Source organism: Dermacentor silvarum, chromosome 9, assembly GCF_013339745.2.
Source record: "Dermacentor silvarum isolate Dsil-2018 chromosome 9, BIME_Dsil_1.4, whole genome shotgun sequence".
In the NCBI taxonomy this organism is placed as follows: Eukaryota; Metazoa; Arthropoda; class Arachnida; order Ixodida; family Ixodidae; genus Dermacentor; species Dermacentor silvarum.
The window spans coordinates 119,289,476-119,315,689 of record NC_051162.1 but is presented as its reverse complement, the minus strand read 5'-3'; the positions used below and the strand labels follow the sequence as shown (position 1 = coordinate 119,315,689).

Here is a 26,214-nt window from a genome sequence, read left to right as displayed (position 1 = left end):
TACTCAAGTGAATTCACCCCTTTTGTCACTCACTAACGCTTGATGTTCACGTCCGTGAAATGAGTATGAAGCGAGTGCGGGTTAGTGGGCTTAGGGAGAGAAGTACGCCGACATATGCGAATAACTGTTATCACCATCAGTATAAAACAAACTTCAGGCACTAGTAGTCACAGCGTTAGCAAGTTTCTGTGATTAAGCTGCACGGCATGAAGAGTGGTTCATCAAAAAAGTACAAATTAAGTGTTATGGTTCATTAAAAAAGTACAAATGAAGCGTTATGAACAAGTGAGGTGGACCCGGACTGGGGTCTATTTTTAAATAAAGTTCTTCTCTCTCTCTCTCTCTCTCTCTCTCTCTCTCTCTGGACAAGTGACCACCTTGTTCGCATACTGGGGACTCTTGGAAGTGGACGTGGCCATCTATTATACAGAACGAACATTATAAAGTAATTTTTATATAAAGTAGCATGCGCGCATAGTTCAGCGACTAAATAAATAAACAAATCTAGTGTATATGGCTAAAAAAAGGCAAATGAATCTAAAAAATCTGACTGGCGTAAGTAAACAGCAGGGTCTAAATAAATAAACAAATCAAATTACTAACAAAAGGTGAATGAATGTCTACAATGTAAACCGATTTTGCGCCCTTAAGGTTATATTTTGTATCTACAACTCATGTCTTTACACCTTGTACTGGTGTAAAGGTGTAAGCTATAGACCGATTTGCACTGCTAAAGCCCCTAATGTTGTAAACCGGTTTACAATATAAAAGACCTGATTGGCGTAAGCATACAAGCAGGGCCTTCGAGGCTCGGATTGCGTCCCAGAGCCCGAAGAAATCTGTAGTCCGTGTCTGTCCTCGTATACCAAATGAAGCCCTTGCTGCTAATCGCTTGGTGGTACAGCGGCGACCGCCCCACTGCATGAGTTCAATACCATCAGGTATTTTGCACTCTACATAGCGGTGAACTGAGCTGCCGGATCTCAAGCAAAAAGCACTCTAGACTAAATAGGAAATGGGCGTCAGCTGTGGTAATAACAGTGCGAAGAAGCAGACTTCTCCAATTGTAATGAGCGGTGATGATGTTTCCGTTATTGCATCAAATAATATTGCGACGAATCACATTCCAGTTTGATCCACAAAGAACACAAAGATGCAAAATTCATGTATAGCACGAAACAATGCCCCCTGCCGAATGCCACGTTTAGTGGTAAATTCCAGTGCGAATGATCCCAGTTTAGCCGGAAGAGCCATGACTCCCTAAGCGACGTAGCTAGCTGCACAACGTAACTGGTCGTTGTATATGTCCATAGAAGCTGACATGAAATTTACCGCATTTTTCGCTTGAGTTTAATGTTTATTTGATTGAGCGCAGCTGACGATGTGAGGTATGAGAAAACAATTCGGAAAATACTCGTGTTTGGTCATAGTGATTGTTCTAATTGAAATCGAATAGGACTATTCCATTCGTTAATCGAAAGTTTCTAATGATCTCGCACCCATACAAGACCTGATAGGAGAGCTTGAAATGCTAGCTTAGTCCCCCAAACGCATGTCATACTACTTTAAACCATTTGTAGGCTGCATAATTTTCTGTTGCAGGTTGCAAGGACTAGAACCTGGACAGCAAACTTTGTTCTCATATGAGCCACTTTGCGACGAGTGTTACAGGGTCCGTGCTGTGTTTTACGTGCAGGAGTAACGGTCCCGCAGCAGTCAGTGTCGCGCAAATGTCACACCTAGAGAGTGCCACTAAAATAACAACGTTCTCTTCGTGTTCCAACGTGGGTACAGTCGGCCACGAAAGTTTATGGGAGAAGGAATTTGCGAAATAAATATGAATTCCCGCAAAAACTGAATACAAAGCCTCGGATTCAAAGTTTTCAATGTTTAGTAGCATTTGCGACCTACACAGTGACCCATTAAAAGGACAACAAAAAACTTGTTGCTTGATCCGTATGAGCAAATTGCTTTTCTACAACACCCACAAAAAATCTTACCGTGAACAGAGGTTTCGCAAGTTAGAAAATACGCGAATAAGAAAGGCGAGTGGTGACGCCGCCTTTAAAAGTATTTAGAGGCTCCAAGGCCTGCAGCCTTTAATACTGCAATGCCTGCAGTATTTCTTTAAGAAATACGTAAAAATGAATACAAAATAAAATACTGAGCGTGAGAAACCGAAGTACACTACATAATATTGCAACAAGCTTTTTAGGCAAAAAATAAATACATAAAGACAGATAAAATAAATTTTTAAGAACGCGCTCAGGGTTTAAACTAAGACGCAAACAGATGTCGCTTTGAGTTCACTGCGGTTTCGCAATAGGCCTGGCAATGTGTTGAATTTTTCTTACATCGACAGCAGGCGCAGCGAAAGAAAATTTCCCGGCATTAAAAAGTAATTTGTTCACTTGAAAATTGCCCAGAATTCTTTCTTTTTTTTTCTTCATGGTGCGAGGCAGATTCAAGTCACCACTACCGAAAAAAGAAATCAGCAGTCCTTTATTGCATTTGACGTTCTCTTCTGAACAAGTTTTTCTCCGACAAAACAAGAAGAAATACGTGAAAAAAAAAGCGGAACGGGGATTAGCATGGCCAGCTGCCTGCCGCCGTTACTTAATCCCCCAGAAATCTCCGTTGTGCGGTCTCAAATTCTTTCTATGTTGTTCTTTTTTTTTTGCGTCAGCAGCCATAATGCCACTGCCTTGGTAGATCTGCTGTCCTAGCCAGAATTTCCCGCCCTTTTTATATTTGGTCATTGTTCTCTTGCTACCTCACTTTCGACAGTCGACGCCGAGGTCTCGGGAATGTTGCGAAAGAGAGACCTGGTTTCCGAGAAACCTGGGACACCCTCATTATCTTGTGGAGGTCTTGAAACCGAGGAGCCCAGAGCTTTGAGAGGATTAGAGCCGGATTTAAAACCGCGAGCAGAAAATGAACGGGTAGCTTTCACTCTTTATTTTTTTTTTTGTATCGCCCATGATTGTCAAGCGTAAGCTTAGAATGGTTCAAGAGGATTTCAGTGACCGACAGCTTTAAAGTAAGAGCTGCCAGCGTTTGGCGATCGAGTTCAACGACGTAACGCTGCTCTTTTGAATTATCGCAGAGCTTGCGGAAAGAACCAGGACAGCTACAGTTTGTTTGTTTGTTCAGGCAGTAATTTGTTTAACTTGCATCTTGTAATGCTCTGTGTGAACCTTAGTACGGCTGCTAACACGGGAGGACATACCAGATAGGACGATAATGCGCATGTGGTCTCGTCGTCCTGTCTTATGTGTCCTTCCGCGCTGTTAGCCGTACCCATGTTTCACTCAGCGCATTAGAAGACGAACCCAAACTAGCGCGATTTCTCGCTTTACTCAGTTTCTTCAACAATGGCAAGAATGCTAACACCGGGTCTTCTTTGCATGTTCCCTGGCTGCAATGTGTAAAAATTCCTTGCTTTTTACACTAACGCAATTCGTTCATTTTCTTAATTTTACTTAACTGAAGCAAGATAACCAAGCTAACTTGGGAGGAAGCTTTATCTCGGGCCCACCCCCGATGCTGCCTATTCAAATACATGTAAAACGCAGAAACGGTTCTCTGGCATTACCAATGGGCCGATTTTGATTGCATTTGTTGCATTTGAGAGAGAAAGCTATATCCTAGTAACTGTTTGAAGCTGTATTATGATTTATGATCTGAATTGGTTTCAAAGCAACTTTCCAAAATTCATAAGTTTGAAGAAAACGGACGCACAAAGTTTACAAATTTGTGGCTGTGCACCAAGGACCCATATCGTAGTTCTCTAAACTTAATCCGTTACAGCATCCAAAGCGGACAAATTTGGTTTATCAATTTATATTTTTCGTGAATTTGTCACATTGTTTACCAGGGTTTTGCAAAAGTCTTACAAATTGCTGGCCTACTTGAGAGTAATTATAATACATCAATTTTGTCCGCTTTACATGTACCATTAGATGGCATTTACAGAATTGTGGTATCTTTTTTCTTTGCTGAGTTACATAGTTGTAAAATTGATAGTTTCGTTTTCTGAAAACTTGCAATTTTCAACGATATTTGTTAAAAAATGTACATCCCAAATCGAAAATTCGTTACCAGCAGTCACTAGATTCTAACTTTTTTGTTTTAGGTGCAAAAAACCTCATTAAATTCGATGCAGTGGTTGCCGGGAAAAACAATTTCTCCTTCCCCGTGTATTTAGATACAAGACCCCGAGCTAAAGCTTCCTCTTAAGTCAATCGGTTTAAGTAGGATAACATCGTTGACTAAGCTAATTGATTGTTATTGCGTTATTCAAATCTGAAGGTAGTCAATTTGCTTCGTACCCGCCGCGAAGTCTCGATAATAGGCGTGGTGGTGCTGTGCACGATGTTTCGGGTTCAATTTCAGGGTGTAGTATTCCGATGGTGACGGAGTATAAGAAACGCCACTATGAATGCCATGCTTTAGGTACAAGTTGTTGAACCCCAGCTGGTCCATTTTTTTACCGTATAGATTAAACACACCACAGATTTTTGCCTTTCTTTTTGCTCCTCTTAAATTACACTGTACATCTTATGATTGTACACCTTATGTACACCTAAATAAAGGACAGGGATTAAAATTAACCAAACCGATTAATAAAATGACAGCCTCACGAACGTATCAGAGTACCGTCAAGAGTATGGTCAACAAAAAGCTCCGCGATATGATGCGATAAAACAAAACCCTTAACTATATATGTCACGCGTTAGATACGGGCGTCCTAGGATGGGAACAAGAAAAATATGAACCCCTCTCCGTTTTAGTTTTTCCGCGTTCGAGTGCTCGCACGGCACTGCTGATTATTCAAAAACTATTGAATAAAAAATTCTGTGTTTCGAATATTAACTATTCGATTTGAGCACCGAATCAATATGAAATGTATTCGATTCGTTGTTCAAAACTTTCGAGTATGCTCTCACTCTATAAAAGGAAAGTAAGAACGAAAGGAAGAAATAAACAAACAAACAAATCAACAAAACATTCAAATAAGCAAGCAGTCTTGGGATCACTGTGGTAGTAGCTGCGTCCATGCACACAAAGAAACTTGCCAGCGAAAAACAGCGCATACGTCATTCAGTGCTTATCTGGTGGATACGTTTGATGCAGGAATTTGCCAACTCACATCAGGCAATAAATATCTGACACTCACCCTTGGACAGGTGTCCAGAATTTCGAATAGAACGGGCTCGCCGTCCACCATCATCTCACTTTTGTACCGGTTTTCTGCAGGCAACAAGAAAGAATACGCTGATAAAAACATTCGCACTTTGAGCAAACCGTTTCATCGGCTAAGCTTCACAAACGCTGCAGTCGCAATAGGGCAATCACTGAACAGAGGACACGGTGACAAACATGAAAGTTCTGTGTGTCTGCTTCCAAAAAAAAAGTGTGATGAGCAGTTTTCAACGAGTCCGAGCAATTTCTGATCTGGCACTCAAGTTTCATAATTTATTGTATCCCATTCCGAGGATCGATCACCGATTCCCCGCAGTGTCGAACGTATTCCGGCCATTTACCACTGAGGCGCATAGTTTCTCAGCGAAGTAAAAGTTAACAGCATCACAATGACACTAAAAAGGAACGCTAAGTCATGGTCTAATAGGGCAGCACACTTCCATGCAAAGACAGTAAACACAAGCGATGTTACAGTGCTCATGCTTGTTCTCTGTTTTACGTCCTTGTATCGAAGTGCACTGCCATATTACATCATGATTAACCAACTCGCCCACCAGTATGTAAACACTAGGTCAGTTTACTTTGACACAGTATTCGTTGAAAACTCTACTTGTGTCAGTTTTGTAGGGATAGGTTGGTTATTAGAGGAGAAAAATAAAGTTGAGAAAGTTCCATTTTAAATTCGGTGCCAAAGCCCCAGCGCCGGTGTACGTCAGAGTGACGTCAAAATCTGTGACGTCATGGCAAGCTAAAGCGGGAACTTCGAGGCACCGTCGCCGCCCGCCTTTAGTGTTTGCGCTATCCCCCGCTTACCAAGCCTCCCCTAACGGTACCATTGGCGTTCTTTTGGTACTTTTAGTTTATTTATTTATTTATTTATTTATTTATTTATTTATTTATTTATTTATTTATTTATTTATTTATTTATTTACTCATATACCTGCATCGCCTAGTATAGAATAAAGCTATAACATTTTTATCATAAGGATCTCATTATTATTTGCAAATCTCGTAGCTGTTCGAGTGCCGCCAGCATGCATGCCATTATCTATTTAATTAAGACTTCGCTGCATGCTGGAAACGTGCGAGATAAAGCTATCAGTTCTCGAAGAAGGTTGCGTACCTGTTTGGTGGTCATACTCTCCTATGTACCTCTTCGTCAGGAACCTTACAACCAGTGCTGAAAGAAATATGGAACGGGCATGTCAAGAAACGAAGACTTATTAACATTAAATGTGCAAGAAAAAAACAAATCTGGGTGTAAGTTTCAGTTTTTGACCTAAGGGCTTGACTGCACTTCACTAAAAATCCCTTTGTTCCTTTTGTTTTGTTATAATTACTATCGAATCAAGAGGAATGGTGGGCTAGGCCTCTTCAGAGCCGACTATCCCAAAGTTCGAAATATATAACCTGCCAAAGAAAGTATCTTATACTAACCTGATATTTTTATCTAACCTTTTACACATACCTGTGAAACAAAGAGAAAGCAAGATGCAAACAGCTAGCACTGCAAGCGCAACCACGTCACAAGCACTGTCACCGCAGGCACGGGCACCCGAAGTGAGGTCATTCGGGACAGTCACCACATCATCCCTTCAGGTCGAATCACCACGTCGTCGAATTCCATGCTAGCAGAAAGCGCCATAGGAAACCAGAGGCAGTCAATGAGATTGCTGTATACTAAGAAATCGCAAAGGGGGCTGACGGCACGTCTCTGCTTCTTAGGACCCCGGTTCAAGTACTTTGCTCAGTGATATAGAAGCCATCTTTTTAATGCGATAGCATTATACAAGCCAGAACTGCACCCACTTTTTGTGACGAAAACTACGGACCGATTCCGAAGTCAGTGCGCCCTAGCGCATCGTCTCGAAGCGCTAGCTGTCACGAGGGAAGAATACGAGGAATTGACATCTGACGCGCGCGCCAGACATCCCAAAAGCGACTTTATCGCGAGAGAAGCATGGCGTGCGATCGTAGCCTTATGGTTAAAGCATGGGGCTGCCGTGTTGGAAGACAGAGGTTTGATCCCACCATCGGTCACGCATTTCGCCATTGCATTACAGGTGGACTTCACCCACTTTGGAGCTATCTAACCGAAACATCGAAGTGTGTTGAGCCAGATAGCACAAGGCCTGCTAACTCCGATCCATGACGTCATGCTACCTAGACCAAAATTTCCATTGCCAAGCCTGGCGTGACGAAAGCGGTGACGTCGAAATCACCGCTGCTTACTCGCGAGCATCCCCGTTAGATTATATGGCAGTCGGACTAGGTAGCGTGACGTCATGGATCGGAGTGAACAAGCATTGTGCTTCATCGCAATCTAAGCATGCTTTAGAGAGCACGAAGGCCATCCCGCGTTTAGTGTAATCGAGTAACCATTTCTCAACGGATCGGCGTCATTTGTATGGACTCTGAAAATGAGCGTAAACCGGCCAGATGACTCTAACACTGCTAGGCCAGTTTCCAGGCTGGCTGGCTTTTCAAAGCGGACGCTTTCTTTATATTGCCCGATTTATACTACTCGTAACACTACAAGAGGGAAAGAGAGAGAGCCTTATTTCGTGTAATATTCGATTACTTTGCTACCTACCGTCCGTACTCCACCCTTCGGGTTACACTGTGAGTTTGAAATCGAAGCTGTCTGTGCCTGCTAGGTGTTCCTGCCGAGTGAATGAACGAGAAGTGAATTTCTGAGCCACGCCACAGATGTCCCTTTCGAACCGGCAACCGCTCAACATATTGTGTGCAGATATGACTTTCCCGTAATCTATATACGTGTTCTAAACTAGGAGGTCATGTGCAGGAAACGATATGTCTGCCCGTACGTATCTGTTTTAATGCATTCGAAAGATTCTACTAATAGTTACGACGAAAATAGCACAAACAATTTTATTCGTATTGTAAGGCAACAAGTATATGTCACTAATATTTGTAAGGTGTCATGCTCGAGGGGATCTCTAGAATTGCATATTGGTAGGTCTCGCTTCATGCATGTCATAAGTAAAACGTGAAAATTTCCTACAACTTTACCAAATTCTTATTGAAGCGTGTCGCTAAATTGAGACAAAAAGGAATATGCAGATGCTACGAACATGTTGGCATATATGTGAAGCGAAGCTTTCATGAAGCGGTAAATGAAATGCTTTAAATTTGCCCATTTTCGACACTTTGGCATAAAGGAAACTGGCGCATGCGCTCTCGCTCACCCGTGCTACGCAATGTCGCAAATCTTTTATTTGCTTATATTTGCTTATTTATTCTCATTTATTTTAGATGCATACCGGCTGCTTCTTGGCGGACTGCCCGTTATGGGTATGCGCCATAGTATACAAGTCAGTACCGTCATTAACACGTGGCGATCACCTTGAGCCAGTTGCGGTTGGCACGAGAGATGCATACGTACGTTTGTAGGAGCTTTAAAATGACAAGGCCGGCCACGAGGTGGCTGACGGCCTTTACTTCGTTGTCTTTTCGTATTGTAAGGCAACAGGTGGACGTGACTAATATTAGTAAGGTGTCAGGAAACCAGCAATAAGAAAGAAGTGTTTGTGGCCTAATGGATAGACCATCGAGATGCTGCGCCAGCGGGCCGAGATTCAATAGCCTGGCACCAGGCCTGTTTCTTTTTTTTTCCTGATAGAAATTATATGCACACTCCAGGCGCATTTCTGCCGCTGGCGTCGCCGTTATGTTTCGTATAAAGTCTAAAGGCGACAACATCGTCTCCGCGCTGCCGTGTGCTGTATGTGCGTGTGAAAGGGTGTGAGCGGGAGCCGACGACGGTGGCTCAATAACACGTCTTAAGTTCGGTAGTAAAGCGGATTTGTTAATTTTCGGTAATTAGTATCCCCGCGCTCTGTCATTCACTCACCGGCCAAGCAAGCCGTTGTACCGCACAGTACTTTCTCAAAAGTACGTACTCTCTCGAGCAAAAGTATACGGACCAGGGACTCCGCCTACGAATGTAACTTTAAATTGAGGACTGCAATCCCAACATGGCATTGCTAACTGTCAAGTGCACTGCTCAATTTGAGTTCGTGTGTCCGAATTACAAAAAAAATGTCAAAAACTTTTTTCGACGAACCTGTGGTTCGTATAATTTTTCTCGCGTGTGTGCACATTCCCCTATACCATACCCGTTCTCTCACTAGCTTCAAACAAATCGATGACCCCCGATCAATGTCGTAGCCACTGTGGTAACCCAGTGGCTACGGCCTTCTGAGGTCGACCTGCTACGACCTGCTGAGGTCGAGCGGTTCGACCCCGGCTGTGGCGGCAGCATTTCGATAGAAGCGAAATGCAAAAAAAAGCAAAAAAAGGGAAAAAAACGCTCGTGCATATTAGATTTAGGGGCACGCTAAAGAAACCCAGGTAGCCAAAAATTCATCCGGAGTCTCCCACTACGACGTGCCCTATAATCGTATCGTGGTTTCGTCACGTATTAACACCCCATAGTTTAATGTATGTATTTTTAACAAAGTCGTGACGTCCTTTTGACGCGATAGTTGAGCGCTTCAGCCAAACCCTCAGGTTTGTGAACTCGCTTGCCCATTACTGAGCAAGAAACAGGCGGGATGAAGCCGCGAGTCTTGGTACAATGCCAGGCGGCCTCACTACGTCATCCCGAGCACTTCGTCACGCAATTGTCTCGCCGAAAAAAAAATCAGAGGGTATTTTTTCACCCACCCTCACCCAAGCGATTTCCCTTTCCAAGTCAGTCTCAGCGGCATATTTTACTTATTCCCATTCCCTCGAAGCACCTGACGCATGCGCACACATGCTACGCATGCACGGGTCCAAGGTGACGGCACTGCTGGTTACATGTTTACAGCAGCGCGACGGAAAATCGCTTCATTTTCCGCAGTCGTTTCAGCGTGCATTGAAATAGTAATGCGTCGTTTTAAATGCCATAAAACATGTGATTCATTGATTGCGGGATTTATCGTCATTTTTTGTCATCTAAACTTTTTTTACGTATTTCTCTCACATACACCATTTTACGGAAGCGTTTAGGTGCCGCCATATTGGGCTATGATAACGCTTTTGTTTTCTGTCTTTAACAACGAAGTTTACGGTACTATACAGTCCGATTCGCAAGCATGAAAACAGTTGTATAAATGCGTTCAGCGTTTCATGACCATGTTGCGTGACTTGAACTTCTCATAAAACTAAGAAATTGCTTGTGTAACAGCCCAGGATGGCGGCTCCATGAATCGAATATAAAATCGTCTATATTCTCAAAAAAAATTCTCATTAAGCTCGGCTGTCGTGATGGCTCAGTGGCTGTAGCGTCATAGTGTTCAGCACGAGGTCCAGGGTTCGATCCCTGGCGCCGTCGGCCGCATTCCGATAGGGTGGCGGAATGCGGAAAACTCTCATGCGCCGCGCGCTGGGCGCACGCTAAAGCATACAAGTGGTGAAAATTAATCCGGAGCCCCCCACTACGAGTGTGCATCGTAAACAACGGTGCAGTCCCGGGACATGAAACCTCATCATTTAATATTTGAGCTCTTCATATATCACCATGTACACTATAGGTGTGGTGTGCTTGTATGCGATAATTTGAAGGTTGTTTTCTTTTTCTTTCATCGCGGCCCGTCATGCCGGCTGTCATTTCCTGACGAAGTCAAGAAAAGTTTGTTATTATTTCCGAAAGAGCAATACATGTAGGCATGTGCAGGTATATCCCTATAACTCATGTAATGGTTGTGGCAGGAGATGCGCTATAGCCAGCATCAGAAATAAATATGCAATTAACAAATTCACGGTAGCAAAAAAGTGAGAACATGTTGCGCCGCTAAGCACGAGGTCGCGGGATCAAAGCCCGGCCGCGGCGGCCGCATTTCGATGGGGATGCAAAAACGCCCTTGTACCATGCATTGGGGTTACATTAAAGATCCCCTGGTGGTCAAAATTAATCCGGAGCCCCCCACTGCCTCCTAATGAAAAAGTGGTTTTAGCACGTAACACCCTAGAATTAAATTAAAATTAAAAATTGAGAACTAAAAAAACAGTGTAGTGTTTGCGGGTACGTTGAGTGAACGTGGACATACGGCATTCAAATATTTTCCAAATACTGAACCAATATATAAATGTCAATGTAGAAGAGTGAAAAGCAAGCTAGAGAATCATTACAGACAGACATTGACACATTCCATCCGTGCGTTTACATTTCGAACCCCCCCCCCCCCCCCCCCGCCGTGTTTCACAGCTCACAGCACTGCTCACAAAACAGGTTAGACCATAAACATCTCGCACAGTACATCCCTAAATTTTGAATGCACTCCAATAAGCCTGACTCCCATCCGGCGCTCGATAATCGCAGCACAACGGCGTAGCATTCAGACCTCCAGGGGAAGGTATTCAGCGCACGTGCTCTTCGTCCTAGGTGTAACGCCCACTTATACACACATGATCTCTATATCTCTCTCCTATATCCTGCACCCTGATGTATATCTTCTCCACGTCGTCCACACCTCAACCGCTCCCGTCTCGCATCGATTTCCGTTCCACGAAGCGTTCCGCGTGAGCTCCTGCATTTCATATCATTTCCTAAGCTTTCCCCGTAAAAACGGCGAAACCTGCCACTATCGCCGCTTACCGGAAAGAATGCAAAGGAGCGGAAGGCATTCGTCGCAAAGTTCGTTGCCGTCTAATCGGTCGGCTGCGCGTACCGCACTGTGCATAAGTAAGAGACGTCTACCCACCCCTCCCGTCGTTTTGAAGCGTGTTTGTTCGGCACCTGAACACGCAGTCGCTGATGATGTTCCGTGTTACTTTTAGACAGGCCGGGGTGTGGTTGTTAACTATGCCGAAGGCGTGCAGCGCGTAGCGTTAAAAAAAAAAGAAAGATCGGCAGACTTCAGCGGTTGCTCCAGCTTTGAGCTCGTTTACTGCGAGAGCAACAGCTCCTCGCAGCGGATTATGAGCACCGTACTGTTCCCCTATGTCGCCAAGTTCGTCATATTGTGAGCTCTGATTATCTCAGAAGATTTCGAGCTGTTCGTTCCGATTGGATCGAAACGTATGCACAGCGAAATTCGATTTGACAGTGTGCAGGGGGAAAAAAGAGAACCGGAGGTATTCCTCTCGTACCCAAGCGTGCTACCATGAGCTCCGACTGGCTCTTGCAAGATAGCGTAGAGTAAGCTGTGATAAGCACGCACGATTTTGACCCAATCATTCCGATTTGCTGCAAGCGCCAATATCCTCCTTGTGCATTATACCACCTGACCACTTGTACCACTTGACCACTTGTACATCATATGTACATTATATTGTGCGTTATATTGTGCACTAACTTCAATTTTTCTCAAATTTAACTCGAAAGCGGTTACGTAAAATAGTCATCCTGTGAACATGAAGTCAGGAATGTGCAACTATGCGAACGCGGTTCGAGCATACTCTTGCCCTCAGCTTTTGAGAAAATGTACAGTAATTTATTCTGGACAATTGCGTCGTCACAGGCTGCGAAAAGCGACCGTGAGGTGCGTTTCGCATACCGTGATACCACATCAAAATTTGGGATGCAGCATGAACACATGGCAACCCGCCGCACGATTTTACATCTTCACCGCCTCCGGGTTTAGTCAAAGAAAAGCGGCTTTTACCATGAGAAACATGAAGAAATAGTTACTTCGTCCACGTACTACTGTATGCAGCATGAATACATGGCCCAACCTCCGGGTTGGGTCAAAGTGGCTTTTACCGCGTGAAACATGGGGAAATAGTTACTTTGGCCACGTACTTGTACATGCCACTACTGACATCGTAGCAGTGTACTTAAACAAAATAAATTGTTTATAATACGATTAGCATTTTTGGAAACTTCACCAATTGGGGTATGTGTGACGTCCGTATCTAACCTCTTTCGTGCCAACTTGGCTCACTGATTATGTGCACTTGGCCTGTGCCCGAAAAGACAACAAATTTGGGCCACTTGGTATGTTGCCCAAACAGACAACTTGGACCACTGGGTAAGTACAACAAGGAAATTGCCGCAGGGAAAGTGTCCATTCTTTAGTCGATCCCTCAGAGTAGGTATGTGTGACACTCTTACAAAAGAAATGCTTTAAAATTTATCCTGTGCCGGCGGCAAATTGAACCAGCTCCACATGCACGGCTTTTGCAAGCACAGCAACCCGACGGTTCAGCGCGACGCGCCACGAATGCACGCGGGGCAGCGAAGGAACAATTCTCAGCGTTCGCCCGCACCGGTGCGCCACGCATCTCAGAGGCCACGTTCGGACTTTGCGGCGGCGACGCTAGATGTCGCAACGTCTAAAGAGGGAAGCGGGGGAGAGGAGCTCGGTGCAGTGGGGTAGCCTCATACACGATACGACTTGGCAGTGGCAACACGGCGTGTCACTTACGTCACTTCAGCGCTAATCGCATTAATGTCGACAGCCGTCGTAAGATAGATCTTTTTTTCGAGTTCGTAACGTACCGGCTAGCAATAAGAACAGACTTAAGAAGGCTGTCTTCGGGTGTCAGGAGGACACGGAGGAGTTCGAGACTGTCCCGAATAGCATTTCCGCCAGCGTTTCTCCCGGAGAAAGCGTTATCGCGAAGACCCGTGGGCTCTTCGGCCTCGCACTTTTCGCCGCAGTGCACAGAACTGAGCCAGACTGTGAAATATTCGACTCGCGGTCGAGGAACGTAGCCGCCCACGGCACGCGAAGTGCGCGCAGCGAAGCGTGCCTCCTACAGTCGCGGAGGAGCGGATATATTTAAAGTTCGGCCCGCGCGACGCCCTGAAGACGACGTCACCGACGACTGACGCGTCGGGGAGACAGTGCCGCGGGGGCTGAAGCTAGGTGGGGCATAGACGCATGGCGAAATGAATGAAGGTGCATAGAAGAACGGCGGTGCTCTGGTTATTTTAGTTAGTTAGCCTGTTAGTCTGCATACCTGTTCTCGCCTGATTTCGAGCAGTGTTGCCGAGGCAGCATTCTGCGCTACAGCGAACAGTTAACAAGGCGATAAGCTAGTTTAGTTTGTTATTTGATTTGTATTTAGTTAACTTGTTTGTAAGTTAGTAAGTTAGCAAACGGGTTTGCTTGGTTGCTTGTTTTCGCTTGAGTTGGCGCAGTACTGTCGAAGCAACACACTGTTAGGACTAGTGGTTACCAGAACGCTTAACTATTCATGTATACTGTTTTGTGGGTTATTTAGATATCCTGCTTGCTTGTTTCTTGGTTTTGTCCTATTTGATTTTGTGCAGCATTGTCGAAGGGACAATGTAATTACGGACGGCCGACATTTAGTTAACAGGGTTCTTAGTTAATATCTTGTTATGTTGTTTGCCTGGTCGTTAGGTCGTTTCATTTTCCGTAGCGTTCTATGTCACACGCGTTGCCTGCTATAATTGGGGCGAGAATTGGTGTGCCAGCTACTAAAGATATGGCTTCCTCATCCGCTTGACGTGTGCGCACGAGCCACAATATAATTGTCGCAAACTAGAAACAAGTGTTGATCTTTGTGCAGGCAGAGAAATACGAGGCAGGACCCCATGGTAACTAATTTTTCTTTTTGCTCAGACTAACAAGTAGTTAATACTCTCCACGTCGGTAAACATACATCTATGCACGTATACATCCGTAATCATCGCGAATTGCGGCATTTATGACGCAATATATTGCTGAAAATGGTCCGTTTGCAAGGTGGCAATGAAGTTTAGTCAAATCGGTATACTGATCATCATTACCATTCTTCCCGTGGGAATATTTGTCACCATTTTTTTTTTTTTTTTTGTCCTCGGGCACCAAGCTCAAATCTTCAAAAACCAAGACGCTGCCTCTTCTGTTATCGTACAAAACTTTATTTCCTGTTTTCTCGCTGGCCCCCCTTGTAAGAGTCCACGTGCTTTCCTTTTCTCTGTGTTTCGTATCCAAGTTTACCGTCTCTGTTAAAAAGCTAAGGAAACGTGGCACAGCAGCGAGCACCCATAGTTCCTGGTTATGTTGCATGCAATCGACACTGCAGACGCAGCGCGTTAACGGCGGTTGCAAAAGCGCTCCAGCGTCGGCGAGACCGTCAACGGTTCGTTTTTGACGTTTCTCCTCTCATCCACGCTGGAGGAAGAATTGCGGTGAAGGAAAAACAAAATAAGAAGACAAGAAAGAAAAAATCGTGAGCCTCTCGTCGACGACTCGTAAAGTATGGAACCCGCCAGCACCGAGAGTGCAACTGTCGCAATAGAAAAATGTGTGATGGACGTGTCTGCAGAGCTTTGTGCCTTCTTATTTTTTAATTTTTTTTCGCTCTCTCCGCTATGACCCGTCAAACGAGGGCAGACGTGTACGGCCGGCTGTGACGAGCGGCGCCGCAAGAGTTGCGTAAAAGCGAGGAAAAAATCGCTGCGGGGTGTGAACATGGCTATGACTCCCACGGGAAAAGTTTCACGCCTTTATTGGCGTAATTTTCGCCCCTGCCGACAATCGTCGTCACTACCGCGTGCAAGTTTTAACACCGGGTGACCGGTGTTTTACTGTCGGGCTGACTCTGGAAAGTATAAACGTGCAAACCTTCCAAACAGGACCGGAACCAGTGCCTAGAGCTTACACCCTTTGAGGTGCAATTATGTCCCGCCATGCAGATACACCAGATTTTTTTCTCGCAAAAGTTGTCCCCATTCTTAGATGCATGTTCTCCTTTATGGACAAACATATATAGGGATAAACACATTTAATAACAGGACAGGAACCAGTATAAGCCAAGAGAGTAACTGATTTTGTGTACTGTTACGCCTTTATTAGGTGGATTACTAGTATAGGACAGAAACCCGGCTACTGCACTGTTATGAATACTGTTTGTTTATCTCCTTAAATATAAGCGAAAGAAATGCACATAAAAAAATGCCGCCTATTGCTGTGTGGAAAAATAGACCCCAGAGGGTATAAATTTTCCAAGTCTTTCCAGGCATGCAACTTGCAGGTTCATTTTGTTAACCTATCTGCGAGCTCACCGCATTAATGGTCGACAGGAAAAAGTCAGAAGGCATAAACACCACGTAGGCGCCGTAAGGTGGAGTCACTTTAGCTTGAGTCACCTGCATATAGCACGGCCTCAGAGATGAGGCAGCGCGCTCCCACCCAATCTCTGAGGCCGTGCATATAGCAAATCATTTCAGCGGAAGCCTGCAAGGAGGCGATAGTTTCGCGAAAGAGAAAAAAAAGGGTAATCTACTCGAAGGCTCCACTAAAAGATACATAGGAATTTCGTACGGGATTTTCACAAATGGAAGCTTCTCAGTTAAAAGGAAGTTCATCTATGTCTGATCATCGAAACCGGGTCCTACGTCCCACTACCACCCGCAACGGTACAAATTTAAGTTAAACTTACGAAACTTCAAGTTTACTGTGTTACATCCGATAATTCGGTATGACTTCTTTCGTTATATTGAGGTTCAACCGCAGAAGCAATCTATTCTTCCCCAGAGGAACTTCAGATGCACGAAATCAATCTCGAGCCTATCCACTGCAGCATCTTTCACAACACACATTTTAATTTCTGATAAATGCGTCCATTACCGTCAACTATATAGCATTTATTTATCTTGTGATGTGTGACGAGTAATATATTTTTTTCGCTTACGTGTAGTGCCGTTATATGAACTGATTTTTTTTTTTTTTCAATCACGTGTTCGGGTTTTGTCCTACCCTGAGCGTCGGTCATCTTAGTCCGTCGTAAACGAATAAACATGGCTTAAAATAATTTACTTTAGCATATTTTTGCTCAGGGCAAACGTATAGCCATGAAAGCGCTGATCGACTAATATTAACTGACAGAGAAAAATAAACGGCAATGCATTGAGATGCATTGCATTCTTCGCTCGAAAGTAATCTATGGATTGTGTACGGAAAAAAAAGAATGTCTGCCTTCCCTCTTCCCCGTTCCTCCCCTCATACGCCTTAGAGTGGCCCAAGTACTTGAACAAACGATACTGATTTAAATATGCACCTTTCTCGAAAATTTGGGCGAGAAACGACAGGACCGTAGGCTCAACCCTGTCTTTGAATATTATTACAATAAAAACGCAGACCACTATAAGTCCGTCATTCTAATGCTGTCCGAGGAAGTTCTCCTCCATGTCAGACTTATAATTTGTTCTAGTCTTGCTTTTCTTGACGCTTCCCTCTCTTGCAGAGTAGGGTAGCAAACCAAGTGCCACCTAAATCTGGTTAACCTCCCTGACTTTTATTCCCTCTCCCTTTCTCTCGTCCTCTCGACACACACACACACACACATATATATATATATATATATATATAGAGAGAGAGAGAGAGAGAGAGAGAGAAAGTATTCTAGAGCAGGGATCACGCTGACCCCATATATAGGAATAATTTCAGAGCACGACATACCTTGGTATTTACACAGTATGTGTCTGACGTTTCGGCTGGTGGACCAGTCTTTCTCAAAGTAAGAGTATGTACTGCGCATGTACTTGTTACTTTGACAAAGTCTGGTCCATCAGCCGAAACGTCAGAAATATTCTGTGCAATACCAACGTACGTCGTACTCTCTTCTTTGAAGTGAATCTATATATATATATATATATATATATATATATATATATATATATATATATATATATATATATATATATATACGCGTGTTGCATTTGGTTGTTTGAACGAGGCGTGCGGGCGCCATCACTCGAGCAAAGAGGAGGAAGAACGAACTGGACTGTGAAACAACCGGTCAGCGCTGCGTAATCAATGTCGCGGAACAATATATATATATATATATATATATATGTGTGTGTGTGTGTGTGTGTGTGTGTGTGTGTGTGTGTGTGTGTGTGTGTGTGTGTGTGTGTGTGTGTGTGTGTGTGTGTGTGTGTGTGTGTGTGTGTGTGTGTGTGTGTGTGTGTGTGTGTGTGTGTGTGTGTGTGTGTGTGTGTGTGTGTGGTGTGTGTGTGTGTGTGTGTGTGTGTGTGTGTGTGTGTGTGTGTGTGTGTGTGTGTGTGTGTGTGTGTGTGTGTGTGTGTGTGTGTGTGTGTGTGTGTGTGTGTGTGTGTGTGTGTGTGTGTGTGTGTGTGTGATAGTGTCCTTTCATCGAAGGACACTAATCCATACACGCTCTCTACCAAGCATCTCCCTCTCTCCCGTTGTTTACGGCGCTTGCGTCCTGTAGCAACGTCGTGCACAAATGCGCTTCCCGTGATCTACTGACCCATTCCGTTCCACGTCCGCGCCAGATCCGAAAGCTCCGACTGGCCGTCCGCGTTCTCCGGTGTTATTATTTATAGACCGCGCACGAAGAAGCTTCGAAGCGGCAGTATAGCCGCCTAAACGGGAGGACAAGGAAAAGAGAAAAAATTCAGAGCAGCTCCGAAGAAGTCTGCTTTCTAAAACATCGCCGCCGCCTCCCCCTCACCCAAACACCCAGTAGCATCTTCTATCCTTAACAAAGCAAAACCAAGTGGGCAAGTGAAAGAGCGATAGAAAAAGAAAGAAAGAAAGAAAGAAAGAAAGAAAGAAAGAAAGAAAGAAAGGAAGAAAGGGCCGTTTTAAGAAAGCGTCTCACATTGGCGGCTTCATTCCCAAACGCTTGTTGCGCCCTCTCTCTCTCTCTCTCTTCTCCGAGCAGAGGGGGAAAGGAGGAATGGAGCAGAGAGTTGAGCGGGGAATTCCCGAATGTCTTTTTCTTCGACCAGAATAGAGTCTCTCCTGCCAAGAGCCCTCCCTGTTCTCCATGGCCGGGGAGCTCTTCTATACCGATGTTATTTCTCTTGCGATGTTTCTTCGAGCTTACTGATACTACGGCTTCCGGCGTTTCGGACGACGCTCGTCGACACCTCATCTCATGTTTTCCTTTAGATTGTTTTAGCTATAGACTGTTTTAGCTTTAGCATGTCTAGTTTGTCTCTCTAGCTGACTCAATTACTGGTCGTTGGCGCAGTTATTGGTGATTGTAATCAATTACATTTTTGAATGAAGTAATTGTAATCGGTTATCCTTTTTTTTTATAACATGTACAAGTCTGCGACGAAGATCACCTGGCTGTATTCATACAGTTCGCTCGGTGGAATGCATCCAGCGATTCCCTGTACTCTACGACTACGGCGTTCTCATTATCGCTCTAATTAAGAATGAGCGTTTGCCCAGAGCGTTTACTGCGATGTTAATTTCAATCCCCTTGCTTTCTTTTTCCAGGTTTTCCCTGATTATTTTTAAGAAAAATTCAGGTGCTGTCTAGACACTTGGAGGTTCAGGCACAGAAAAAATGCGAGGGTTTCTAACTACGCGAGCCCATATTTTTCAAAGAATTACTACCAGTAAAATGTAAACCAGATGGGACGCGCTACGAGATTTGACTGAACCATGGGTTTCACGATATTTCAACCAACCGGCCAGGCTCACACTCACAGAACTAGTAGCAAAAGACACCAGTATTTTCAGATTGCGTAGGTTCAGTTAAAAATCTGCTTACTTCAGGCATACCAGCTGCTCCTATAACCATAATGGTGCCGATTTCCCCAACTCAATTAACTGGTGTGAAAAGAAATTATGAGTCTTTTTCCCAGAATTTTCAAGAACTGGCATATTCCCAGAAAATTACAGGTTTTCCCGGATGGTGAACACCCTGTCACTATATATATATATATATATATATATATATATATATATATATATATATATATATATATATATATGTTGTTGCAGCGAACACTTTCAAAATTTATTTAATGTTGCCTGTGTTAATGATCTGGTCTACTCGAAGAGGCGGACATTACTGCACAAAAAATTTAAATGCATAATCGACTAATCACCAAAAATGGAATAATTAACTTTTTAACTAATTACCTGATGGCCCATATTGCAATTTAAGAATTGTAGGCGTGGAGTTCGCAAGGCGCATCCGCTTGGAATTAATTCTCAGGATGACACCAGGTTAGAGATATTAATTCCCGAACTTTGCATTGGCCTTCCAGTTAAGTTTGTGCTTCAATGCATAAAGCGACGTGTTCTTAAGGAACTAACTGGAACGCCGATGCATTTCTCCGCAAAGTTCGGGAATTAATATCTCGAAACTGCTGTCATCCCGAGAATTCGTTCCAAGTGGATCCGTCTTGCGAACTGCACGGCTAAAAATTGTCAGTTGCAATATGGGCCATCAGGTAATTAGTTACAAACTTAATTATTGAGTTTATGTTAATTATTCGAATATACATTTCAATTTCCTGTGAAATTATTGTCCGCCTCTTCGAGTTGACCAGCTCATGAACTGGAATTGTGCTATCTGCAACAGTTAACATTTAAAAATTTTTGAAAGTGTTCGCTGAAACACCCTGTATATATATTTATGTATCAGTTTGTGTCTATCTATGCATATTTATCTATGTACCTCTGTATAGAAAAAAATTCCAGGGATTCGCATCCAGGTATTCTAGCTAGGACCTGGAATTCTTGCTGGCCTTGGTCCTCAGATATAGACCAGGACAATTCTTTTTTTTTTTCAGGTGCGAAGCTTTATTTTGGAGAGACCGGCATGGGTTTACTTTGTAAAGCATGCTGGCTCTCCCGTAATCGAGAGCAGACGTAAGCATGAAATGGCTACCGGCAAAGCAGGCTGGTGCCGCGAAACAGGCCAGAAAGCTTACTGAGCCGAAATGAACCTGTTTTGAACTGAACTTCACTGCAAGTCCCATCTCGCCCAAACAACAATCTGCGGCACGCCGGACGCTGCCGGCGTGGTCACGCAGCGTGGCGCCATCTCTCGGCGGAGGCGGCGCAACACCCGGGCCGCGGAACTCACGGACCGCTGGTGTTGAAAAGAGCACAGGCAACCCTGTCTCAGCGCCAAAAGATGACAATCAAGTGTATGCTGCCCTGCATCTGCCTTTTGAACGCCTCTATTGGAAATGAGAAATTAAACTTCAGCGTGCTAGAAGTTACAGTTTGAGTGATGTTGTGAACAAGAATTAGGACGAAATCGGAAGCAATATTTTTTTCTAACTTGTTTGGGCAGTAACTAGCGTATGCAGCGTACAAGGGTTTGGGGGCCAGAGACCGCATTTTCTGAAGTGTTGACTGGTTGCCCGGGTGATCTCGTTTTGCACTCGCGATGATTCCCGGATGTTCTCGTTTTGTTCTCGCCCCATTCTCGTCTTGAGTGCCCGGATAACGGCTCTGGATTGTGGCTCAGCGTCTCTTGAAGGTTACCGACAACGGGAGCTAAAAGCACTTCATGCTTAAAAACAGTCAGAGAAAACCCAGCAAAACATTAGAGGATTTGAAATTAACCATGTAGTAAACGCGCTTTATAGCTTAGTACTACAGTCGAGTGGATGACAAGTTTCTCTTTCATGAACCTTCTTTCACCTTGACGGATTCCGCAGAACTCCTAAGCCTGCCTGCCTGCCTTTCTCTCTATCTATCTATCTATCTATCTATCTATCTATCTATCTATCTGCCTATATATATATATATATATATATATATATATCCTTTTTTTACAACGACAGTACTTCGAAACTCAAGACTGGACTTGCTTTGTCTTTCTGTCCTTTCTGCAATGCCATCGTCGCAATCGTGTCGTCATCATCTGATGAACTCCTCTCTGATGATCCCCATGCCATTTCGTTAGCTCAAAGGAAAATACTTTTTGAGGGTCCCTTCGAGAAGATTGTCCTGAACTTCACCACTCCGCTGGTCCGTTTAGTCTGGTGGTGCTGCAGCTCTGGGTTTTAGCACCGGGAACGTTTGTAATACTTTTTTGCGATTTCCTGAACGATACAAAGGGCAACTGCAGGCTAAATTCTTTCGCAATCTCGTTCTTCTTTACTGCAACATTTACTCGTTATTATTCAATGCACATTCGTGTCGGTTAAACAATTTCATTATTACAATTAGTTACTTTATTCCTATATAACTTGGAATTTTCTTTATTATTATTATTATTATTATTATTATTATTATTATTATTATTATTATTATTATTATTATTATTATTATTATTATTATTATTATTATTATTATTTAACATTGTATAAACAGGAGCATTTCATTCATGTTTTTGAACTACCATTTGTAATACTATCTTGTATTACTGTAACACTGTATTACTGCACTGTATGCACCGTATTACATTTTATTAACCAGCTCTGCAAGAGCACTTAGATAACATTGTATAACCGAGAACCATCAATTTCTGTACTACTAACCACTTTGCTGCACCGTACGTTTTTTTTTTTTTTTTTTCTGTATTTGATGTAACCACTCCCCTCTTCAATGCCCCTGGCCCCAAGGGTACATGAAATAAATAAAAATAAATAAATAAATTTTTGACTCGTACCATCCAACTTCCGGTCGATTCCGCCCTCTCCCTCACCTCCCCCCCCCCCCCAAAAAAAAAGAAGAACCAAAAGGAGTCGATACTCCAATTACACTGAGGAGCAACTAACACGCCAATCAGCTACCCAACATTAGGCGAAACATTTACCGCATCGCTTCGGAGAACGAAGTTAGATAGCGCCAAACAGAGGGTCCTAGGCGTGCGAATGTTAATTACTTTTCCAATTCCTTTTTTTTTTTCAGTTCTGCTAGCCTTCTACGACACCCTAGGGGAATGTTCCCATTTGGCGTACGAGGGCCAAGAGAGGCGCGGAGAGGAGGGAGTGTTATAAATTGGGCCGGTGGAGAGACACTCCGTGAGCGAGTCAGCGGGCATAGGTGCGCGAAAACGATTCGTACGTCGTCACCACTTCGACTGGTTGCCTCTGCCAACCGATCAGAGTGCAGCCAGGCGTTACGAATAACATCGGCGTGGGCGGGTGAGTGGTCAGACGAATAACCGCGTTTGCCGACAACGTCGGATATTCCGTGCACTGCAGATAGGTTATTGCAACCGCACTGTCTGAAAAGTGTCTGTGTGTGTGTGTGGGAGGGGAGGGGGGATCGGTGCGTGGGTGCGGGGAAAAGGGTAATGGAGAACGAATTGGCTTTTTCTTTAATAAGCGTGTTAACTATTCCTCTGTCCTTAAGCCATCGCCACCTAAGCTAACTAACCACGTGGGCCTGTACACGCTCAACGAGACTCCCGACAACGGCTCAAACGTGAGCCCTGCCAGGTGCGGCAAACCATAGAAGCTTACGTAGTGCGTGACCTCGGAGAAATCTGAATATTTCCGCAGCCTTGGAAAGTAGTCTGGTATTCGGATTTTCAGCTTGTACTATGGTGCTTGTGAGCGACATAGCGTCGTTGTTTTACTGACTACGATCACAAGCTCATCGAGATAGATAGATAGATAGATAGATAGATAGATAGATAGATAGATAGATAGATAGATAGATAGATAGATAGATAGATAGATAGATAGATAGATAGATAGATAGATAGATAGATAGATAGATAGATAGATAGATAGATAGATAGATAGATAGATAGATAGATAGATAGATAGATAGATAGATAGATAGATAGATAGATAGATAGATAGATAGATAGATAGATAGATAGATAGATAGATAGATAGATAGATAGATAACGCGAACGACAGAACTCGGCGAACTGGAAAGAGTCCGTATCTTCTACCCAAACCAGTCAGTTTTTTAGATTAAAATATTATCGAGGTGCACGAGCTTAGGGCAACAGAAACAAGTGCAAGTGAACGAATGAAGGACTGAGGGTGTGTAGCCAGGGACGTTACGAGAAATTTTGGAAGCTGCGCTAGGAGTCCCTCCACTTTGCACTGTCCTGCACTCAATTACTGTCGCGGCACATCGCTTGGTGGCGCGTCGAGCCACCCCATTTTAGTCATTTCAGTGCCAGTAGCGCACATACATTTCGGACTAGCATATGCCGCAGCCTCGGAGAGCCAAGGTTAGGTCATAAGAGTAGTACAGCAGAGTTCTGATGACCTGTTTCCGAAGAGGGGGAGCGTGCCGATATCATCGGGTAGGCCCCTGGGTCCCTATGGCGTTAATCTTGCCCGGTGTTAATGACAGAGAGCACTGATGTTGTCGGAATCATAAAGGTTTGTTTGTCTCTTCTTTTGAGTCAAATCAATCTTAGTGCAGAGCGGGTCCCTAAGTGCAGAGCGGGTCCCGCTGTGTGGTTCAAACAGTTCCTATTTCGCCGCTTCCATCTTGCACGCAGGGCGCTCAATGTATAGAAGCCTCTATCTATCCATCTATCTATCTACCTATCTGTCTGTCTGTCTGTCTGTCTGTCTGTCTGTCTGTCTGTCTGTCTGTCTGTCTGTCTGTCTGTCTGTCTGTCTGTCCATCCGTCTGTCTGTCCGTCCGTCCGTCCGTCCGTCCTGTCGGTCGGTGGTCGGTCGGTCGGTCGGTCGGTCGGTCGGTCGGTCGGTCGGTCGGTGGCCGATTGGTCGGTCGTTCGGTCAATTAGGTAGATATTAGGTATTCGGTAGATACTGTCAAAGTGGCAAATGTTCGCCAAGAAATGCTTCGCATTTAAAACTGCATTTCATTGCTCAAAGGCAAAGATGAAGAAGGAACTACGCGTAGTACATTGCCACGTTGCTGCCGCGTCCGGTATTTTCACGCAATCTCGGTGATTTCGAAACGTACCTCAAGGTTGCTTTCGGCCGTCTGGAATCACACAGAGGTCTACATCAACTGAGCGTCAAATTTCTCGAAAGCGTATGAGAAGAATATGAGTAAACCACTTCTTTACAGTTACACATGCAATGTACTTCATACCCAGAAACAATATTTTTCGTAACTACTTTCCAGTGAATTTCGAAAAAAAATGTTGAAGGCAATGTGCAATGTATTGTACAAGGGGTCTTAGGAGGATACAGTTCGTGACGAGAACAGGCGCACGGCCATAACAGCCTTACAAGCTTATCGCTCTAAAGACTAGCATATAATGAGTAAAAGCTAACACCAGGCTGCTACAGTTCGTCGCCTTGAGCCGGTAAACTTGCACGCTAATGATATTGCAGCGCAGAGAGAATGGACAAATGAAACTTAAACTTAGGCTAATATCTACTATCTGCTACTATCTGCAACATCTGCAGATTTGGCCAAAGTCTTACGTGTCTATACCCGCCGACTGCTCACACCGTGGTGGCAGAAATAGCAGTTTCAGCCACGAATACGACCGCTCATTGTATACAGGCGAGCAAACGCCGATCACAAGGCGATCAATGGCGGGCTCCGTCACGTGAGCAAATATGGCGGCGACCATGGTTATGGCGCTATAAAGGTTTCATATATAGCGTGGAAAGAGGCGGTTGAAAACGCAGAGGAGCGGCGGCGCTGCTATATCGGTAGCGATTTACATTTTTTCTAACCTAATAATAAATTATACGCTTTACGCCGAGCCCTTATCTGTTTAATCATCATAAGGACCTACCTTACCGACTCAGTACGTATATACACGATCGTCAAAATCGTATATTAAAACCTCCTTGTTTCAGGGTCCCTTTGAGCTAAAGCTTCGAACCGCACCATAAGAATTCCTTTGAAGCCGGCAGATGCTGAACACGTTGCGTTCAATATATAGGTTTATGTCATTTCTGCGTGTTTCTAAGTTAAAGGTAACATGCCGTGAAAGGGGTTATCGCCGTGCAAGTCTGTGTTTTAATACTGACTAAAATTCTGCGATGTGTTTAGAAAGAAACAGCGAAGTTCTCCAGAGCAATGACTGGGGTTCTAGACGTAGGATGACATGTTTGTCATCCTCGCAATGCACGTGTCACAATAACAGTAGTGTGGACAATTGCTATTAATTTATGCAATGCGTTGACAAACGTCAGATTTATACGATTGTAAAGTATCGTACGTGATTGTGTATAATTGCATAACGTCGGCAATGTGTCGCAAACATAGCAGCAGGTGTAAGGTTGTCAATACGTTGCGGAATCCTATGAATTTCTCCATTGAGCAACCTCTTCTCGCCGCCTTACCTACTGTTGGAATATTTGATTCCCCTCCCCCGATAGATAACCCCAACCGGAGATATTCTCTGGTCAACCTCCCTGTCTTTCCTTTGCCTCTCTTTCTATCTCTCTCTCTCTCTCTCATTCTTTCT

At 44.1% G+C, this 26,214-nt stretch overlaps 1 protein-coding gene across 1 annotated transcript in view; it reads right to left on the bottom strand.

Moving 5' to 3' along the window:
• Positions 1 to 26,214, bottom strand: part of LOC119464165 (ras-related and estrogen-regulated growth inhibitor) — a 46,029-nt gene that overhangs the window by 16,359 nt on the left and 3,456 nt on the right. Inside the window, exons 2-3 of the mRNA XM_037725018.2 lie at positions 6,329 to 6,385; positions 5,180 to 5,253 (exon numbers count right to left, since the gene is read on the bottom strand). Coding sequence (XP_037580946.1) covers positions 5,180 to 5,253; positions 6,329 to 6,385 — 131 coding nt within the window. The remainder of the gene's footprint in view (positions 1 to 5,179; positions 5,254 to 6,328; positions 6,386 to 26,214) is intronic.